Source organism: Mauremys mutica, chromosome 11 (assembly GCF_020497125.1).
Source record: "Mauremys mutica isolate MM-2020 ecotype Southern chromosome 11, ASM2049712v1, whole genome shotgun sequence".
Taxonomy (NCBI): Eukaryota; Metazoa; Chordata; order Testudines; family Geoemydidae; genus Mauremys; species Mauremys mutica.
The window spans coordinates 61443855-61466836 of NC_059082.1; the positions used below are offsets into that span (position 1 = coordinate 61443855).

The 22982-nt window shown below is 43.1% G+C and overlaps 1 protein-coding gene across 4 annotated transcripts in view; it reads right to left on the minus strand.

Moving 5' to 3' along the window:
• Positions 1–22982, minus strand: part of USP7 (ubiquitin specific peptidase 7) — a 130917-nt gene that overhangs the window by 42931 nt on the left and 65004 nt on the right. For all 4 annotated transcript variants that reach the window (XM_044979430.1, XM_044979431.1, XM_044979428.1 and 1 more), the window contains 4 exons: positions 21685–21823; positions 20737–20825; positions 19400–19508; positions 2305–2435 (listed from right to left, as the gene is read on the minus strand). In XM_044979430.1, the coding sequence (XP_044835365.1) occupies positions 2305–2435; positions 19400–19508; positions 20737–20825; positions 21685–21823 (468 nt within the window). The remainder of the gene's footprint in view (positions 1–2304; positions 2436–19399; positions 19509–20736; positions 20826–21684; positions 21824–22982) is intronic.

The following is a 22982-nucleotide window of genomic DNA, read 5'->3' on the forward strand; positions in this document are numbered from 1 at the left end:
AAATTAATGGTGGCTAAGTCCATAAATGGCTATTAGCTAGGATGGGTAAGAATGGTGTCCCTAGCCTCTGTTCGTCAGAGGATGGAGATGGATGGCAGAAGAGCGATCACTTGATCATTGCCTGTTAGGTTCACTCCCTCTGGGGCACCTGGCATTGGCCACTGTCGGTAGACAGATACTGGGCTAGATGGACCTTTGGTCTGACCCGGTACGGCCGTTCTCATGTTCTTATGTTCTGTTCTTATGAAAAGTGAGTGGCTCTAAGCCATGCTTTGCCTGTCCCCAAATATTTCAGAGTCCCCTCTGCTCCAAGTGCCAACACTGGAGCAGAGCTTCTAGACTTCAGAAGTGGAGGGCTAGGTAGCAAGTGTTCTCCATTCAGAACTCCCTTTGAACTCGGTGGAAATCTACTACAAAGTCACAGTTGGCATAACAAGCAAAAATTCCCTCTATTGCATTGCCTTAAAAAGGAATGTTATAACACCATACTAAACTTTATTGACCTTATAAGAAAGAAGCAAACCAAAGCTAATAGCTAGTGTCAGAAACAAAATGAGCCATATCTAAGTGCTTATGTTGCAGCCAACATCACAGTATTTGAGAGCCCAAGTCTGTTACCAGAAGCAGTGACCTTCCACATGGTAATTTTGCATACTTAATCCCTGCACCTCAGTAGGAGTGGCAGATTAATGCACGGGTCTACAGGGCCCAGGCCAATTTGGGGGCCTCCCGCAGTAACCTGGGTAGAAGTGGGGGGGGGGCATCAGCAACATGGCCCTATCCCCTGCTCCTCCCCCCGGGGCCCTGCCCCTCTGCTCCCTCCCCCAGCCAGACCAGAAGCTGGAGCTAGGCTGTGGTAAGAACCACCCAAGGAGCCTGGGGCTGCTATGGGAAGCTCTGGACCCTTTACCTGCCCTGGGCAGAGGGTCAGGACGCTCGAGAACAGCCCCGGGCCCATGTCCCTATCCCCAGCATTTTGATCTATGTTACGAGAAACCGTGTGGTCAGGGACCACAATTTCCTTCAGTAATGTTGTAAGTGGTGAAAATGTGCTGTGGGCTGCCATAAGAGATGCAGCTACCTGAAAAAGATCATACTTGAATATCTGAACCTATTTTAAAAGCCACAGTTGCTTCTATTTGAATGGGCAATCTAGAAAGCAATAAAGCAAGAAACTAGTTGGCTAATACAATGCAACACAAGGAAAATGTATCTCAATTTGTTTATACCATAACTATAAATTTGGTCCCAACACACTGAAAGAAGCCATAATTGTGACGTAAATGCATAAGCACAAAGCAGCAGACTAAAAGGTTTCTGTTGGATCTTGACCTCTAACTTTCATGTGTAGACAAATCCCTAATCTGGAATAAGATAGGGTATGAATTTAAAGAAGATTATCTACTTCTGATCAACTCCATTAGTGGATGCTCTTATTCCGGAATAAATGTGCCTAATTGTGAATTATTTTAATTCACTACCAAAGTGGATTTAGGATAGATCTATTTAGGATAATCTCAGATTTAAATTTATAAATTTGTCAGACCATATTACAACATGATACTAGACTGAAAAGATAATAGAAACTGGATACTGGGTGGGACAAAATTAGAGAGAAGGAACTAGAAAGGAGTGGATACAAATAAGGTAATTTGAATGAAGTGGCACATCTACTCGGTGCCACAGGTACATATTTCATGTTCTAAAATCACTAAACAGGTTATAGGGAGACGTGACAGAAATGGGATGTTGGTACTGCACTTGTGTTCTGTACATGTTAAAAACCTTATTTTGGTCACAAATAAGTTCTACAATGGTCATCAAATCAATGCAGGGCCACTAAAGGTTATAGAAAGGCAAATTATTATTTCTTTTGATTATATTATATAAATTTGATAAAAAGGGTACTTCTCCACGGCCCAAGACACCATTTACAATTTTAAGTACACAATTCCACTCTGTTTTCTGTATAGCCAAATGCATCATCCACTAGATAAATTATAAAACCAGATCTTTATTGCTGTAGATGGCTGATGGTTATGTACAAGAAAACATTTGATTTTCAGTTCAGCTGACCTTAGTGTTGTCAGAGAAATGTTTTTATTGGTAAACTAAGAAATATTAATAAAAGTCATATTAGGAAAGAACCACCATGGACCGCTATCAGACTCTTCTCTATACCTTTCTAAGCTATCCTTAATTTACCTTTACACAAAGCAAAAATACTTTTTAGCAGAAATGTGGAAAAGTTTTATTAAGACCTTTGCTATATCCTACAAAATATTTTAAAGTTCTGACACTTACCCAAAGGATTTTGTTAGCTTTTTAGTTCCTACTGGTTTGTCACTGTGCTGAAGTTCATAGAAAACTCTCTGCAATGCTAAAGGAACACTTTTGGATGAGTCATCTCCTTCTGTGGGCATCATGTACACAGCCTACAAAATATTTAGTTCAATTAGTATTTAAGAAAATGTGTTTAGTGCTCATATTGTTCAATTCATCACTTGTTCCTGCTCAGATTTGTTTCATAGACCTAATCAATTAACACAGCAGAATAATCTGGCACAAATCTCCTAATGTGGTTTACTGTGAAAACTATTACTTACCTTATTTGTGGTTCTCCAAAGCATGGTAGATAAAGAAAATCAATTGAATATGCTCACTATAAACTTTTCTAATCATTTATAGTTTTTAAAAAAGTAAATGTACTGAAGAGTTCAATAATTCCTTTAAACAATGCACCATACACTGTATGTCCATGAAATCATCACAGTAGGATTTGACATATATTGTACAATACTACAACCTATTTGAAAATGACTTTTTTTTTCCAATTTGGTTTTATATGATAGAAAACTATGTGAAGGTAGAAAGGACAATAACAAAAGCGTGTGTGTTCAGTGAGGCACATCAAAAGAGGCTTTGGGGATCAGTGCTAGATCCATTCTTATTTAACATCTTCATTAATCATTTGGAAGAGGGAGTGAACAGCACGCTAACTAATTTCACTGATTACTCTAAACTTGAAAGGGTCAAGAACAACAGAGAAATTATAAAAAGGAACCAAAAGGGATTAGGAAATATGAGCAGGCAATGCGATTCAGTTTAGAAAAATGGAAAGATAAAGGACAGTTACCTGTTCCATAACTGGCATTCTTCGAGATGTGTTGCTCAGGTAGGTGCTGCAAATTTTTCCCGTAACAGTACCCGTACGGTGGGGAGCATCGCTGCAACCCCTGGAGTGGCGCCTCTATATCACGCGATAAGGGGAGCTGCGCACTCCCCTCACCCTCGGTTCCTTCTTGCCAGACAACTCCGACAGAGGGGAAGGAGGGCTGGATGTGGAATACACCTGAGCAACACGTTTCGAAGAATGCCAATTATGGAACAGGTAACTGTCCTTTCTTCTTCAAGTGATTGCTCATGTGTATTCGACAGTAGGTGAATCCAAGCTATACGTGATGGAGGTGGGTAGGAGTTTAAGGGTTTCCGGGATGGAGTACCGCCCTACCAAACCCGGCATCATCCCGTGTTTGGGAGACAATTGTATAATGCAAAGAAAAGGTGTGGACAGAGGACCAGGTGGCAGCTCTACATATGTCCTAGATAGGGATGTGAGCTACATAGGCAGCCGATGAGGCCTGAGCTCTCGTAGAATGTGCCTTAACAATAGGCGGCAGGGGAACCCTGCCAGGTCATAACATGTGCGTATGCATGAGGTGATCAAGCGGGAAAGGCACTAGGTTGAAATTGGTTGCCCCCTCATACGTTTGGCCGACGCAACGAACAGCCTGGTTTGGTCCAGGTAAAAAGCCAGTGCCCTACGCACATCTATCCTTGTGGAAGACCGTATACAGGGGTTCCGAGGACAAGGCCCTAAGCTCCGAGACATGACGAGCTGATGTGATTGCAACAAGGAATGCTACCTTCCATGACAGGTGGGACCAGGAATACGTGGCCAAGGGTTCAAAGGGAGGACCCATGAGGCAGGATAACACTAGGTTTAGATCCAATTGGGGACAGGGGGCCTGGCATATGGAAATGAACGATCCAGGCCCTTTAAAAGGCAGGGTCATATGGTGGGAAAAGACCGAGTGGCCCTGTACCGGGGGGTGGAAGTCCGATACGGTTGCCAAATGCACCCTGATGGAGGCGGGCGCTAGCCCTTGGGTCCTAAGGGACAAGGTAATCGAGAATGAGTGGGAGCGATGTGGACAATGGGGAGGTTCCCCACCCCCCCGCCCGCCTAGAGAACCTGTACCATTTGGCTAGCTACATCCATCGTGTGGATGGCTTTCTGCTTTCCAACAGAACTCATCTGACGTTCTCTGAACACCTCCCATCCTCCTCATCTAACCACGGAGCAACCACGCTGTCAGGTGAAGCATGTCCAGGTTGGGGTGGAGGAGGCATCCCCCTTTCTGGGAGAGGGGATCTGGGCAAAGCGGCAGTCTCCGCAGGGGAGCCACTAAGAGTTGCACGAGGGTCCCGTACCAGTGTTGACGAGGATGACCTGCGTCCTGTCTGCTTTTACTTTTTGCAGGACTTTGCCTATTAGAGGGAAAGGTGGAAAGGCACAGAAAAGTTGGACCGACCACTGAAGGAGGAAAGTGTCCAAGATCGCCCCCCTTCCTGCCCCTCCCCTGGAGCAGAACTGAGGGCAGCGCCGGTTCTGATCAGTTGCAAAGAGGTCGACGCAGGGAACTCCCCACTCCCCGAAGAGCTGTAGGACGACCGCCCAGTGGAGTGACCACTTGTACTGGTGGGAAAAACCCTGCTGAGGTGATCGGCTCGCACATTGCAGACGCTGGGTAGGGGGAAGGCTCGCAGGGAGATATCGTAGCCTATACAGAACTCCCACAGGTTCAGGGCTTCCAGGCATAGGGCCGAGGAGAGCGTTCCTCCCTGCCTGTTGATGTAATACATTGCAGCCGTATTGTCCGTGAGGACTCTGACCACCTTCCTGCGAAGGTGCCCACTGAAAGCTATGCATGCCAACCGCATTGCCTTGAGCTCCCTGACGTTTATGTGTAGGGATAATTCTGAGGCCGGCCATCTCCCTTGTGTTTGAATGCTCCCTATATGGGCCCCCCAGCCCAGGACCGAGGCATCCGACACCAGGTCTAGTGAGGGGGAGATTTCTCGGAAGGGGACCTCTTGTAGCATGTTGCGTGGGAGGGACCACCATTGAAGGGCAGCAACTACCTGGGACGGTATCGTGACAACTTTGTCCAACCCGTCCCGGGCCTGGGAATACTGGGAGGCCAGCCAGAGCTGGAGGGGCCTCATTCTGAGCCTGGTGTGGCGAACCACGTATGTGCACGCTGCCATGTGCCCAAGGATCTGAAGGCACGCCCTCACCGTCATAACGGCGAAGGCCATGACCGAGGCAATGAGACCTTTGAGGGTCTCGAACCTGTCTTGGGCAAGAGAGGCTGTGGCCTCTAATGAGTCCAGTAGCGCCCCTATGAATTCTATGTCCTGAACCGGAACTAACATAGACTTGGTCTCGTTTACCACTAGGCCGAGATCTGTGCACATGGACAGGAGAAGTCCCACCTGGGCCTGCACTTGGTACCAGGAGGCGCCTTTGAGAAGCCAATCATCCAGGTATGGGAAGATCTGCACCCCTCTCCTCCAGAGGTAGGCTGCTACCACTGCCATGCATTTGGTGAAAACCCTGGGAGCCATGGAAAGGCCAAACGGAAGGACTGTGAACTGGTAATGGTCCCCCGCTACCAGGAATTGGAGGAAGTGCCTGTGCCCCTCAAATATATGGATATGGAAATATGCGTCTTGGAGGTCCAGGGCTGCGAATCAATCCCCCCGGGTCCTGGGAGGGAACGACAGAGGCCAGGGATACCATTCGGAACCTGCAGTGGACCATAAAATTGTTGAGATCCCGTAGGTCTAGGATGGGTCTGAGTCCCCCTTTTGCCTTCGGGATCAGGAAATACCAGGAGTAGAAACCCCCGCCCTGGAATTCTACCAGTACACTTTTTACCGCCCTCAGGCAGAGGAGGCGTGCCACCTCCTGGTCTAGGAGATGGGCGTGCTCCGGGTCCCCGAGGCTCACCCAGGGTGGGGGGTGGGGGTGTGAGGTGAACTGCAACATGTAGCCCTTGGAGATAGTGTTGAAGACCCACTGGTCCGACGTTATATGGGACCACTTCACGAGGAAGGCAGATAAATGGTTGCAGAACACAAACTTTATTAACTGGAGGGCTTCCCTGGCAACAAGCCCGGTGGCCCCCCGCAAAGAGTCACAACTGCCTCTTTCCCTGCCTTTTGCCCTTCGAGGGGCCTGGGAGTGGGGCCGAGCGGCACTGACGTTGGGACCTACGCCTCTGTTCCCTTGGTCTCTTGGGAGGGGGACTGTAGCGGTGGAGCCGAAGCCTGCAGCCTGGGCTTGTCCTTCGCCAGAGGGACGTACAGGCCCAAGGTTTGCAGGGTGGTGCGGGAGTCTTTCATCCCATCAGTTTGGTCCGCGAACAACCTTTCCTGTCAAAGGGAAGGTCCTGCATCAAGGACTGGGACTTTGCAGAGAAGCCACCATGCCCTGCGCATGGATATGGAGGAAGCCATCGAGCGGGCTGCCATGTCGGCCACGTCAGATGCCGCCTGGAGGGCTGCTTTAGCCGCTGCCGCTCCTTCCTCTACCAGAGCCCTGAACTCCTTTTTGTCCCGCTCCGGGAGGAGAGGTTCAAACTTTGGTAGGGACCCCCATAGACTGAAGTCATACTGCCTCAGTAGGGCTTGATGGTTGGCCACCCTGAGCTGGAAACTTGCCAAGGAATAAATCTTCCTGCCAAACATATCCAGTCTCCGGGCATCCTTGTCCTTGGGGGTGGGTTGACCGTGACGTTCCCGGTGGTTCACTGATTCCACCACCAGGGAGTTAGGTGCCAGGTGGGAATACAGGTACTTGTGGTCCTTAGCTGGCACAAAGTATTTTCTCTCCGCTTTTTTGGAGATGGGGGCCAAGGAAGCAGGGGTTTGCCACAGAGCAGTTGAGATATTGGCTACCCCCTGATGGAGAGGCAGGGCCACCTGGCCCGGTGCCAAGGACGAGAGCATATTAAAAAGAGAGTCAGATGGCTCCTCCATCTCCTCAGCCCGGAGCTGGAGATTGGACACCACCCGCTTAAGGAGCTCCTGGTGAGCCTTGAAGTCCTCCTATGGGACGGGTGGCGGTGCCGTTATGGCCTCCTCCCGTGCTGGTGAGGGGACCGGCACGGTGCCTAGGGCATCGGGGGGTACTGGTGGATCGATGCCCAGGTCAGAGTCCGGGTGCGGTGCTGTCGGCTCGAGACCCGTTGACTTTTCCCTCTGCTGAGGAGGGGAGGCCGAAGGAACCTGGGATGCTCTGGCCACCGAGCAAGAGCTTGCCTGGGCGGGCATCTGCGGCCATGGTGACCATTGACACCACTGCCCCTGTCACGGTGTGCTGTGCCACTGACCGACTTGGGGGCCAGGAGGCGCAGTTTGTTCTCGCTGAACCGCACGACTTGAAGACGAGCGGCTGGGTGCCGATGCTGAGGTCACCGTCGACCATATGGTACTGTAGGAGTGGCGAGAGCGATGGTGTCTGCAACGGTGCTGTCCGCGTGACCGGGACGTCGACGACAAGGATCAGTACCTGTCCGAGGAGCTGCTTCTGTACTTGTGCCAGCGGCCAGAGCTACGATGCTTTGGTGCTGGAGAATCTCAAGAGGAGTCCTGCGTGCAATGTCTGGTAGAGCGGGAACTTGAATCGGAGTATCTACGTTGGTGGCGTCGAGATCGGCTTCGGTAGCTGCGGTGCGAGGAGGAGTGTCAGCATCGTTTATGCTGGTGCCTGAGTCCCCGGTTGCGGGGCGTGGAGGAGCCCCAAGGCTCCTTCACGGGCGGCGAGCCAGTAAGCCTGAGCTGGGTAGAGGGCTGGCGCGAGCTGTGGGAAGACTGCATCGAGTGAGGCGGTGAGCAATCCTCGGAGCAGGGACTGTGCCGCGTCGGGGAGGGCTGTTGTGCTCCCAGTGGCGGCTTCCCTCGAGACTGGGGGCCCATCTCAGGTGGCGCCCCATGTAGCAGGAGGGTTAAGATGTCACACGCGGCCTGTGCAGCCTCCGGAGTCGACGGCATCCTCACCAGAGGGGAGGCACGCGCGGACGGGACCACTCAACGTGAGTCGGAGGCCTGGGTCCTGAGGGGGATCGTGGGCTGTCCCTCTCCTTCTTAGTTCGGGGCTTGAATGATCTGCAGATCCTACAGCGCTCACTTACGTGGGTCTCACCCAAGCAACAGATACACTGAATGTGCGGGTCGCTTCTTGGCATACAACTGCGACAGGAGTCGCACAACTTGAAGCCTGGGGCATGGGGCATGCCCCGAGCCCAGACAACTAACTGGAGAAAACTATTTAACTATTGGAAGAACTGTACTACTAAGGTTAACTAGAGAAGCTGCAGCAAGGCTGGAGCACGAAGTTCCGACTACCTTCACTGGCGGCAAGAAGGAACTGAGGGTGGGGGGAGTGCGCAGCTCCCCTTATAGCGCAATACAGAGGCACCACTCCAGGGGTCGCAGTGGTGCTCCCCTCCATATGGGTACTGCTCAGGGGAAAACTTCCGGCACCGGTGCACGTGGCGAGCATGCACACCTACTGTGGAATACACCTGAGCAATCACTTGAAGAAGAACTCCCAAATACAGATATTAAAATGGGGAGACAAATTTAGGAAGCATTAATGTTAAGAGAGAATAGGGGCAATAGTAGAGAGAAAATTAGACAAGAGCTTGTAATAGGATAGGGCCACAAAAAAAAAAAAGCAATTTTGGGCAGAAAACTGAAGAAACATCACTTCAAGCAGCAGGTACATGATAGACTGCATTCACTTCTGAGCAGCACAATAAAAAGGTGTAGGGTCTTGTGATTAAAGCACTGAACCAGGATTGAGAAAATGTGGTTCAATTCCTGGTTCTGCCACAGACTTCCTGAGCAACCTTGGGCAAGTCACTTAATCTATCCTGTGCCTCAGCTCTGCATATGTAAAATGGGGCTAATAATATTTCCATATATAATTAGAGCATTGGCAAGGCAAATTCATTCATGTTTGTGAAGCGCTCAGATACAGTGGTGAGGGGAACCAGATTAAACAAATTAAATAGATTAGACTGATACAGACAAAATAAGGGAGTCTAGAAAAGAGCAACAAAAATTGTTAAAGAGTTGAGGGACCAATTAAGAAGATTAGAAGATCTGAGGAGGTAACAGCAAAGGAGAGGAGCCCAATAACAGACTTCAAATATACATAAAATGTAAATATTTAGCAGGACCAGGAATTTAACATGTTACAATGAGGAGAGTAGCAGCAGAATAACTAAAGTAATGGGATAAAAATAATACAGGATAATATTTCTGAATTCTGGAAAACTTCTGGACAGTGAATCTATTAGACTGTGGAATAGTCTCCACAAGAAAGTGAAAGTCCTATCATACTGGATACAATAAATGATATTGCAGATAAAAATTACGGACAAGCAGGCAACAGTATAAATATGCAGCATGATTCCACGCTATTATGTCCCCTCTTCCAGTTCTGATTTACATGATCTGAGTGTATGGAAGAGGACAACTCACCAATTAAACTCCGTATCATAGGGAAACTATATGTAAATCAGCATCCTGATGGTAAAGAGGGACTATTTGGCACTTTTGTGCGGTAAACACAAATCATCAGTACTCTGCAGAGTCTCCACCCCAGCACTAGAAACATTACTGGCTAATGTGATATATGCCATCATGTGCCAACAATGCCCCTCTGCCATGTACATTGGCCAAACCGGACAGTCGCTACGCAAAAGAATAAATGGACACAAGTCTGACATCAGGAATCATAACACACAAAAACCAGCAGAAGACTTCAACCTCTCTGGCCACTCAGTAACAGACCTGAAGGTGGCAAATTTGCAACAGAAAGACTTCAAAAACAGACTCCAACCAGAAACTGCTGAGCTTGAATTGATTTGCAAATTAGATACCATTAACTCTGGCTTGAATAGAGACTGGGAATGGCTGAGTCATTACACTACTTGAATTTTTTTCCTTATGGCTATTGCTACACTTACACTTCAAAGCGCTGCCACGGCAGCGCTTTGAAGCGCTAAGTGTAGTCAAAGCACCAGCGCTGGGAGAAAGCTCTCCCAGCGCTGTCCGTACTCCACCTCCCTGTGGGGAATAACGGACAGCGCTGGGAGCGCGGCTCCCAGTGCTGGGGCTTTGACTACACTGGCGCTTTGCAGCGCCGCAATTTGCAGCGCTGCAGAGGGTGTGTTTTCACACCCTGCTGCAGCGCTGCAAATTTGTAAGTGTAGCCAAGCCCTATGATAACTATCCATACACCTCTTGTCAACTGTCTGCAACTGACCATCTTGATTATCACTACAAAAGTTTTTTCCTGCTGATAACAGGTCATCTTAATTAATTAGCCTCTTAGAGCTGGTATGGCATCTTCTGTGTGTGTGTGTGTGTGTGTGTGTATATATATATATATATACACACACACACACACACACAGTTATAGACAGTTGACAAGAGGTGTATGGATACACACACACACACACACACACACTCTTCTTATATGTTCCATTCTATACATCCGATGAAGTGGGCTGAAAGCTTATGCTCAAATAAATTTTTTGGTCTCTAAGGTGCCACAAGTACTCCTGTTCTTATTACTGGCTTAGCTACTTCAAACAAGATGACTAGTTATTCTGCTTTCCTTTTTCTTTCCAAACCAGCTACTGATTCAAAAATCAAGAATAGTAGTTCAACAAATTTTGCATCCAGTTACTTCCACCAATTCAGTAATTCAATCTTCTTTATAAAACTCTGAGAAGGAAACATGTACTTTGGGAATGGCTGTGCTCCAAACTTGATCGTAATTAGTAATGGTATAATTTATATGCCCAGGTCATAGCACCTAAAATTTTCTGTAAAAGCATCTACGTATTTATACTACACTTTTCATTGGTACCCAAGTACCTCACAAAGTAACCCCAGAGAGAGAAAGTTCTGGGCAGGGGTTCTCTACCCTCATCACTCAACCAAAAAGCTGTATTTTCTAGAAGCATTAACCCTGCTGTCCTGGCCAAATTCCAATTCAGGTATACATAAGCCAGAATTCTCGCTCTATTTTCAACTGCATAAGTTATTTTTCAATTTAATGTTGGGGGCAGAGAGAGCTCAGCACCTTGCAGGTTCAGTCCATATGATTTATCCTTGTGCAAAGGTAGTAAAAGAAACGGATCCATGATCTTGAGTCTTACATATTACAGGCTCATAATATTAGCAGTGATTCATGACACCTTTTTAATGTCTATGAAAACCTCCTTTTCACAAAGCACATACAGAAAACTGGTGAGATATGGACTGACACCAGTCACACTGTTTAACCAAAATAAAATATCTATATAAAACCGAATTTTATTAAATGCAGTGCAGACAAATGTAAGATAAATCACCAGAACTAGTTTATCAAAACGTGTTTTTGGGAAAAAATATAGATATAAACGCACACAATATTTAGACAGTGTGTGTGTATATATTTCCCCCCCAAAAAAGTGCATACTAGATTCTACAACCTATCCCAATACTTACATATCCTTATAGTTAGAAAGTTTTTCTTAATATCTAACCTAAATATCTCTTGCTGCAGATTAAGCCGATTCCTTCTTGTCCTACCGTCAGTGGTCAACGAGAACAATTTATCACCATCTGCTTTGCAACAATCCTGAACATATCTGAAGACTGCTATCAGGTCCAGTCTTTTCTCAAGACTAAATATGATCAGGTATTTTAAACCTTTCCTCACAGGTCATATTTTCTAAGACTTTTATCATTTTTGGTGCTCTCCTCTAGGCTCTCTCCAGTTTGTCCACATCGTTCTTGAAGCATGGCACCCAAAACTGGATATATTCCAGAGTAGGCCTCAACAGTGCTAAGTAAACTGGGACAGTTACTTCCTGCGTCATATATACAACACTCCTGTTTACACCCCACAATGATACTAGCCTTTTTACAACTCCATCATGTTGTTTAATTGTATTCAATTTGCGATCCACTATAACCCTAGATCATTTTCTGCAGTACTAATGCCTAGCCAGTTATTTGCTATTTTGTATTTGTGCTCCTGATTTTTTTCCTTCTTGGGTGTAGTATTTTGCACTTGTCTTTATTAAATGTCCTTGTGTTGATCTCAGACCAATTCTCCAATTTTTCACGGTCCTTTTGAATTGTAATCCTGTACTTCAAAGTACTAGTAACACCCCACTCCCCCCCCCCCCAGCTTACTGTCATCCATAAAATTTATAAGCACATACTCTACTTCATTATCCAAGACATTAAGGAAATTATTGACTAGTAAATACCCTGGACAGACCCTTGCAGGATGCTACTAGATAAATCCTCTGAGACTGACAATGAATAATTGATAACTACACTTTGAGAACTTTTTTTTTCCCCCAATCAATTGTGCAGCCATCTTACAGAAATTTCATCTAGGCCACACTTCCCTAATTTGCTTATGAAAACGTCACGTGAGACTGTGTCAGATAACTTACTAAAATTAAGATACATCATGTCTACTATTTCCTCCTAGCCACTATGCCAATAATCCTCTGAAAGAAGAAAACTAAGTTGGTTGGGCATGATTTGTTTTTGACAAACCCATGTTGCTTAATACTTACCACCCTATTATCCTCTAGATGCTTACAAATTTATTGTTTGGTAATTTGTTTCAGTATCTTTTCAAGAACTTAAGTTAGACTGGTCTAATTCTCTGTGTCCTCTTTGTTTCCCTTTTAAAAGATAGGTACTATGTTTACCTTTCTCTTGCCCTCAGGGACCTCACTTGTCTTCCATGAGTTTTTGAAGATAATCACTAACAGTTCTGAGATTGGGAGTACTTGTGGCACCTTAGATACTAACCAGTTTATTTCAGCATAAGCTTTCGTGGGCTACAGCTCACTTCTTCAGATGCATAGAATGGAACACACAGACATGAGATATTTATAAATACAGAGAACATGAAAAGGTGAAAGTATGCATACCAACTGGAAGAGTCCAATCAATTGAGATGAGCTATCGTCAGCAGGAAAAAAAAACCTTTGAAGTGATAATTGAGATGACCATAGAAGGTGTGAGGAGAACTTAACATAGGGAAATAGAATCAATTAGTGTAATGACCCAACCATTCCCAGTCTCTGTTCTGAGATTGCTTCAGCTAGTTTCTTAAGTACCCTAAGGCGAATCTTTTCAGGCCTCGCTGACTTGAATACATCTAACTATCTAAATATTCTTCAACCTGTTCTTTCCCTATTCTGGTTTGTTTTCTTCCCTCCTTGTTGTTAATATTAACTGTCTTAAGTATGTAGTCACAATTAATCTTTTTAGTGAAGACTGAAGCTATTATTCCTATCCTTCATTCACATCAGGATAATTTCCTGTTGCGCCTTTAATATTGCCTCTGAGAAACTGCCAGCTCTCCTATACTCCTTTTTCCTTGGGACCTTACCAATCACTTTTCTGAGTTTCTTAAAATATGCTTTTCTGAAGTCCATCATCCTCATTCTGCTGCTCATTCCTTCCATTCCTTAGAATCAGGAAATCTATTATTTCATTATCACTTTTGCCCAACTTGCCTTCCACCTTCAGATTTGCAACCAATTTCTTCTTGTTAGCCAAAACCAAGTCTAATATATATACACATACTTATACTATATATAAACAAACACATTAAGTATGACAATATCAGACTTAGGCATGAAAATTTCCAGCTCCCTGATAAGTCAAAATTATCGACAACAGGCCTCAAAACAAAAGACAATTGTCCTGATCTTCAATAGTGCTGAGTGCCCAAAAATCAATAGGAACGGTGTGCTCAGCCCTTCTGAAAAATCAAGCTCTGTATATTTATTTCATTCCATTTTCAGAGGCATCTATGGAAAGCAATTAGTTCCTTTTTATATATATATATCCAATCATTATGCTGATTGATAAATTTGAAGTAAATTCAAACTGCCATTGACTAAATACATTAGTATATACTTTGTTAAATGCTAAATGTTTCTATTAAGACACACAAAGTGGGTGAGATAATATCTTATTTTACCAACTTCTGTTGGTGAAAAAGACAAGCCTCCCAGCTACACAGAGCTCTTCTTCAGCTACACAAATCTGACTTGAAGACCAGCTCTGTGTAGCTTGAAAGCTTGTCTCTTTCACCAAAAGAAGCTGGACCTCCCCCTCCCCCTCGCCCTTGTCTCTCTAATATTCTGAGACCAACACAGTTACACCACCACTGCAAACAACAAATGTTTCTATTGTATGTTATCAACGTGATATTTAATTTATATGCTTCTCTTGCTTTTCCCCTCTGCTTGTGTAATTTAGGATAAAATCAGCCTATTACTCAAAGTTCAGTCTGAATTTCCAGCCCAGATAAACAATCTATATATCTTCCCTCATAAACCATCTCACTGAAATGCCCAGTTCACTCAAAACTCTGAAAAATTTGCCTCAAAATCAAGAAATAAGGCATTTAAATACATTCGGCAAACAACAATCTCAAATTAAAACCTGAGATGTTCCCCCTCTGGGGATGAATGCAAGAGAATAGTAAAAACATGTGGGGACAAAGTCTGAAAAGAAGAGGCACATAATCAGGTACTATGCAGAACACATATAAAGAGGAACAAGAAAAACTTATACAAGCGAGACAACATTAAAGGAAAGTTTAAATCCATTGCTTAACAGAGGAAAAGCAAACACCATGACAAGAAAGGGGAGGAAATACTTCATCCTTTTTTGTGAAATCTCAGGCAAAGTAACTACTGAGTAACAAAATACATTAGATGATGACAAGGAAAGGGAGAGGTCAAAGCAGAGCCAGATCAGGAAGGAACAAACCTAAATCACTTAGGCTGAAATTACAAACATTTGTCTAAGGCCCTAAGGCATGATCAAGAGAATTAGCACAAAGCTTGAAAAAATTACTATTATGTTCTAGCTGCAGGACTGAACCTATTAGCTAGAAGCAGAGACAGAACACTAGGGTGGAGAGGCTCCACCAGTAAGATCCAAGGGCAAAGTCTTTGTGAGAAGCTCTGTCCCTGGGCCTTGTTTAGATGATGATGGTGGGTTCGGATTTAATCAGACATCTCCCAGCCACAGGCCAATACAAAAGTTGAAAGTTCTTCCCCCTCTAACTGCTCAAGGAGAGGAAGTGTCTTGGTCCCTTGCCACACCTTCTCAGCCTCATGGCTGCTGTTTTTGGGGGGGGATAGGGTCTCTGCCATTTTAGACTGCTGTTGGGAAATTGCAGGTGGGGAAGGAGGAGGGGAGAGGGAGGAAAAGGGAAGAAAAGGTCTTTTCTCGATTAGCTTTCCCGCAGGCTCCATTTTAGTATCTGACTCCCCATGAGTAACTCAAGTACTTGCCTTTCCTAATACTCACTGATTTTCCAGTTGGATTATTGAGACAATTTCATTTTTGTTCACAGGATTCTGAACAGCATCAGTAAAAGCTAATAAAGTCCTATTAATTTCACCTTGCTCAGAACACTACATTAGTTTTCATGCAGTGTACATAAAAACTCAAAACAAATTTGCTTATAAAATAAAATAAAAACTTGAATTCTGTAGAAATTGATGGGACTAAATTTTTTTCTGGTGAACAATGGTAGGAAGAAGACTAGAAGAAAAGTCTGTACCATTCACAAATATTTCTGGTTGGTTAAGCCATTTTACTCTACAGTGGGCTGAAGATCGGGACCAAAAGGAAAGAGGAGTGTCCAAGAGATTCCGAGTGGATAGTGGCCAATAAGTAGCGGGCCAAGAGCCCCTATACTTCTCTTCCTGCTACAGGAGGTCTCTTAGTCCTGCCAAGGAACGTCAACACGCTACAGCACTGATGATGGCTGAGAAGCTGGTACTGTCTCCAGTGCAGACATCAGCCTCCTGGCTTGCTCAGTCAGGTTCTGCTTGCATCTCAAGTCCCTTGCCACCAGTGTCATGTTCTTACAGACAGAACCCCTGTCCTAAATGTACCCCTCTCCAAGGTACAATAAACACTACATGGGGGGATCACTATTCAGAATAGCCTCTCCACACGATGGGCAATGTTTAAATCCTGGTGAAGGCATTCCACCAGAAAACTACAGCTAAATAACCAAACTGACCAACCTACGGTACCACTAATAAACAACTTACTAAACTATTTGCAAGAAGGTCTCAACGACAGAGGAAAAGGGGCAGTGTGAAGAAACATTACCTAGAGTGCTTCGACTCTAGCCCTGAGCAGTGAGAAGTAACTGATGGGGCTTGGGGCAGAGCTGCCCTTCTGTAGCTAGGGGAGGGGCTATAAAGCGAAGGGTGTGAGTGCCATCCCTGCAAATACAGCAAGGCAAATTTCTCTGGCTTTGATGTGCTGGATGCGCACGCACACCTGAGTGGAACACATATCTGCAGCCACTCAAAGAAGATAAAATTAACTTGTGTATCATGCAAAAACAATCCAAGTATTCAGAGGCATGTGTTCTATTTTTGATACTATGTTACAGAACAAGCCACACAGTACAGCAATAAAGGAGAGAGAAACAAAACCACAGAAAGCAGTGGGGTCCTGGTCCATCACTAGGGCTCCTGGGGACTATGGTAATACTATTATTAATAGTAATTAAAAAGATTGGAAAATAGGCTATATCATAAAGGAAAAACTGAGCTGCCAAGAGAGAATATGGAATCTTCCATCATTGGAGATATTCAAAGTTAGAGTAGACACTTTTTTGTGGATTGTTGGAGAATAATAATTTAAATTTTATCTATCAAAGCAGCAAAGAATCCTGTGGCACCTTATAGATTAACAGATGTTTTGGAGCATGAGCTTTCGTGGGTGAATACCCACTTCGTCATATGCAATCATGTCCCAAAGTGGTAGTGTAGGGATATTAAAGAAGGTACCAACAGTGATTCCCCCAAGTGACAGTGACCCCCCAGTTTCACCAAGTACAAAAATCTTTTAGTTCTTCTGTTAAAACTTGTAAGCTCCTGTCTGCAGAAAATATTGATTGTATCTGTCCTGTGAAAGATACTCTATTACTATGTAAAACTTACAAACAAGTTAATTGACTTTGTTCTTGATGTAAACACTATGCTAGCCTTAGGCTGTAATTGATACAATGTAAACAAACAGACCCCGACCTCTGTGATTACAGGGCCGGGAGTCTCAGATGAATTAACACACACCCCAAAAGTGGTGGAGACAATAAATTAAAATATGGTTAAGATATGGAATGTATGTTGATGAATGCTTGAGGTGCATGAATGGTTAGGGAGGTGCCAGCCTAGAAAGGGAGTATCCATTGGCCAAAGAATGTGTCAAGTGGACCACCAGACAACCCCCGGAGGGTAAACTGGGATCACCCTGGAAGGATGAGAAACACAAACGTTGGACAGTGTGAAGCCACTAGGAATGTGCCACTTTAGACAATGTGGAGCCACCAGGAATGTGCCATCTGCTGATTGAGTCAGCAACAGCAGGATGAAACAGCTCCCATAGACTAACAGGAATTAATGCCTATAAGAATGAACTCCAAAGACTGAGGACTTTGAGTCTCTGGTTCTGCTGCCAGCCTCCAGGAGCATCAGGTGCATCTGACACAGACTCGGCTCCATCCTCATCACCAAGATACCTGGCCAGTAACTTGGCATGAGCAACTTCTAGGCTGGTAACTATAACACCTATACAGAACTTGAATAAATGATTGTGTGAATGAATGTGTGTGAATGAATGTGTGAATGAATGTGTGTGTGTAAGGAATAAGTAGTAATAGGAATTAGTCAAACAGCGTTGTTTACTTTTATCTTTTGCTTTATTATTATATTTATAATAAAAGTGGCATCTTTGCCTTATCCCTCTTAATAAGATCCTGCTGGTTTTTATTATATTGGTATAACAGTAGGATATACTAAAATCAATGGAGACCTTCCCTAGACCAAATTATTTTGAGTCAGGATTGCTTAATGCAAATACCCTCTTCTGACTAGCAAGGGTTTAACACTAATTTATTCAGCAAGTTTAAAAAAAAAAAAAGTAAGGTTTTGTTATCCCAGGCACTATTTTACATGTACGAGGATTACTAGGATGTACTAGGATATAGCATTTCCATGTTGCTTTCTTGAGGTATTTATAAGAATAAATATTTTGCTAGCAAGAGCTAGTTTTCTTTTGATAAGACATTTTAGAAAATACAAGCAGACATGCAAAAAGAAAATAAAGCATGTAAGCAAAAATAATGCACTGAAATCAAAATTAAATTACGTTTAAACCTCCCAAAATACAGGTCAATACTGTTTTAGTACCACCATTACGTAAGGAAAGATACTAGCTGTAGCTACCAATAATTTAGCTGTACTATATAAAAAAACAAGAAGAATAAATGAACACATAAGCAACACTGAAAAATAAGTGTGTGTAACTTGTGAAGCAAAACAGAAAAGATTATTATGAACTGTTTTAAAGAGTGAAGTCATTAACAGATATATAGACTTTATAAAGAGGAGAGTGTGTGTGTGTGTGTGTGTGTGTGTGTCCAACAGATTGAAAATTAAGCATTGAAAATTATTCCTTTATCTTCCCTGCTGCAAAGGGCTAAGTTAAAGTCTCCTTTTCCTGAAACAAACTTTGGCATCACCAACAAATAAAGCAGTGCCGCAACGGATCCTTAACTCAAGTCTTGGCATGTATAAAGATATTTAGCTTATTTTTTAAAAAAGACCCAACCCAATAAACCCATGTAAACACACGTAAGTATTAAGACAAGTTCTCAGATCTGGCCTGATACAAGTCCACTAAAACTGGATTTCTATTACCAGAAGTTAATCAAACTGCAGTTTATCAGGTTTGGAGTACACTAACTACAATGATGTTAAGTATCAGAGGGGTAGCCGTGTTAGTCTGGATCTGTAAAAGCAACAAAGAAACCTGTGGCACCTTATAGACTAACAGACGTTTTGCAGCATGAGCTTTCGTGGGTGAATACCCACTTCGTTGGATGCAACAAATGATGTTGTAACCACCTTTTCTAGCTACTTGACAAAGCCATTTGTTTACTGAGTTACAGAAAAAGGAGCTAACAGAGAGATTGGGAACCACTTTGAAAAAGCAGAATAATGATCAAATTGGGCTATTGTGCTCTGAAGTTTTACAGAAAGGAGGGGATTCTTTTGAAAAGGAGAAAACAAAAAATGGTAGTATGGGGGGAAAAATAGGATGGAAAGCTATTTAAAACAAAAGCTATTTTGAAATATATCATTTTTGCTATTTAAATATTTGAAATGAAATTACAATGCTATTTAGTTACCTTTCGTAGCTGATTTGTGAAAAATAAAGTCTGTAATAAACTGTTCATGTAACAGGTTGCTCCCTGGTTCTTTAACCCAACATATCCCGTGTGCTTCTTTGAATCCCACCTGCAAAGCAGTTAATGGTTAAAACTACATTTGATTATATATATAAAAAACTTAACTATAATGCAGATATATTTCTACAGAACATTTGTTCTAGGGCAGTGGTTCTCAAACTGTGGGTTGCAACCCCAAAGGGGGTCGCAATTCCATTTTAATAGGGTCGCGATGGTTGACTTAGATTTGCTGGGACCCAGGGCCAAAGCCTGAGTCTCATCACTTGAGGCCGAAGTCTAAGGGTTTCAACCCTGGGCAGCGGGGCTCAGATTACAGGCCCCCTGCCTCAGGCTGAAGCCCTTGGGCTTTAGCTTTGACTGCCCCTCCGCATCCAAGGCAGTGGGGCTCCGGCTTTGGCCTCCCCACCCAGGGTGGCGGGACTAGGACAGGGTCAGGCCCTGGGGTCGTGTAGTCATTTTTGTTGTCAGTAGGGGGTCGCAGTGCAATTAAGTTTGAGAACCCCTGTTCTAAGCTAATCAGCTCTATTAACAGAAGTTATGTGTTCCTTAGTATTACATTCTGTCTGAATAAAACAGATTACACATCACAACTGCCTGTCACCACATGCTCTTAGGATTCCAATATTCTATAAACAAAGGGATATTCTTGTTAAATTTCCTTTTTTACGATTTTCTGAAGGCTCCCAGAGTGACAAGCATTTCATTAGTTATCTTTATTTAAAATTCAATTTTTAAATTAAAATTTGCAGTTCATAGCAGCCATCTTGCTGAAAAGTGGCATCCAGTAGTATAAGAACTCAGCATCAGGGAAGGCAGTTTTAAAACTTAAACAGTAAAGCAGGATTAAAACTAGGTGTTCGAACCACTGATGGTGGCAACCACACATTAACACCAAGAGTTTCAAGACCACAATGGCAAAGACTGTAGGTAATTTTAAACTGAAAAATAAAATTAGTTTATACATACTGAAAAGTGTTATGCACCAAGTAAAGTTACAGAAGGTTGCATTGAGCAACACAGGTGGAGAAGCTATTGGCACAAAAATCTCTATGCAGCTTTCGAAACATGGGTATATTTCCCTTGAGATGCTTCATCAATTAATTCTGAAAAAGTGCTTTGTGATCCTCTCATGAACAGTACCATATATTACTAATAAAATTAGATAGTTCAACTGAAACTCAAATGAATGTTCTAAAGGTTGACTTTTCTGTACATTGGTTTACTATGTATTTCTACTCAAGAGAGGGGTTTTTGTTTTGTTTTTAAAAGATACTTACGCCACTCCATGTGGAGCATCTGCTTGAACATAGACTTCAAAAGTAACCTTGTCGTCCTCTATAAATCCTTTTTCAGGATCAGTAACTTCCTATTAAACAGAAATAAGAATATGAAATTTGCTGCAAAACTATCTTCTGAATCCTACAATGGGGAATGTCGTGAAAACCCAGGCTGGATATTGCTCAGAATCTGCATATTTAAGTAAGCAACCATCTATAGAGTTCTTTTACTCAATAAGCTAAAAAATTATTGAAGGATACCAATTAATCTCTAGGACACTGAACTCAAAGTATTGAAATAATTTTTAAATGTCTCAATGCAAAATTTTGTTTCTGGCTTTTATAGTTTTTGCAACAGTATTTCAATTCCCTGTGGATAATAGGATCAGTAATCAAAAGCTTTGTTTTGACTTAAAGCAGTTAATTTAGGAAACTATTCCAGGCAAAAGAGAAAAATTAAGGCCCCAGACTTCCATAATGCTTAAAAAGCTGTCTCAATTTAAGATGAACATTAAGAGTAGTATTAATTTAAAATGTCTGTACACATGCAGAGAACATGGGAAATGAGCAAGAAAACCTAGACTGCTCTTAAATGACAGTGATCGTGACCAACAAGATTTAAAAGAAAGTTGGTGGAACGATTTTTATTAAGTGAAGTATTAGTAAAGATGGGTCAATGAAGGAATGATGGAATATTTATGTGGGTCATTAAGTCCAGGTAAAATAATTAAAAGGAATATGCACTATGAGGTATTAGCACTTCAAGGTATCTTCAGTATGAAATCTACTGATACCACAAGCATCATTCAGACACTAAGACAACACTTGTAGGAAGAAATTTAAAAATAAAGCATCTAAGGCAGTATTAGAAGATCAAGTGCATGGACTGGTCTGACCTCCCAACCCAATAACAGCCCATTATTATAAAACTAATATATTGTTACTTACACTCCATGCCATAAAGTTGGAAAAGCCCCAGTCATTCTCCTTATGAAAGAATAAGTGACTAATACGACGACTGAATGATTTTTCATCGTCCTTGTAATTTATTATCTTGAGAACTGCCTGTGCATGGCAAGACCATGACCTATAAAATTAAAAGATAACACTTGAAACAAATTTCAATTTTGTTTTCTTCAGTAATAGAAAACACTTTTACAAATTTTACTTGATACATCAAGTCCATATTTGTACACAGATGTCTACTTCACCTTTGTTCCTCACTAGATTCTTAATCTCGTTTAACTGCTGTCAGGAGCATTGTAAGAATTAATCTCCGGTTTTTGTGAGTCACACTGTACAAAGTTATGTTTGTTAAAGCGCCCATACTGTTTTCAGGAATGTGATTTTAGATTATGTCCGTCTCTGAGAGCAACTGCTACACACTGTCTTAGCTGATTCCTCCTAGGATTTTTTTAAAGGATGACAGTGTTTTCTCTTAAGCAAGGTCAGAAGTCTTTTAGGAAAGTGTTTGTTAATATTGCTACGAAATAGTAACCGAGAGAAAAATCGCTGTCTCCTGAAGTTTCTTGTCAGAAATCACTGTGGCTAACTATTCACATCAAGCATGGTATACCATACCTATGTAGGGTATGCGAGATGAAAAACACCTCTACTTCAAGAGAAAACGAAAACCAAGAAACAATGTGGAAGAGAAACTGCCATCACTCAGACTGAACCAGAAGTGGTGTGATACATCATGTAAGAATGAATCCATTGCACTTGACAGGAAACTTGCTCCTCCACAAAGCAGCATGTATCAATGCAGTCTCAGGAGACCACCCAGCAAAGAGGCAATGGTTTCACTGTTTTTTTTTTCCCTTCACACACCCTTGCCGCCTCTCCGCCTTACCCCACACACACTCCCTATGTCAGAAACTCAAACTCTACAAGGTGAGGTATGGCTCTCTACAAAGTTTCCCCAATAAACTGGTGGGCCTGCTACTTACAAATCAAACATTTTGTCCAACAACTGCCAAAGGCTGGGGAACGTTGTCTCTCTCAACACAGAGAGTATCTTGTCTTTACAAATGCAGATTTCTTTTATTAGAGTGTCAGGTGAGTTGGTTTAATGTGCTCTGCCACAAATTATCTAAGGGATCATTCCCTGGGGGTGTGAGCCACTGCTTACTGTGGCTGACAGTGGGTGATCAAACTGCTAAGGCTGGTGTGGATAAAATCACATATTTATGATGCCTACTCTGGAAATGACTGGGTTTCCTCTTCAGGAAGCCATTACTTTTCTT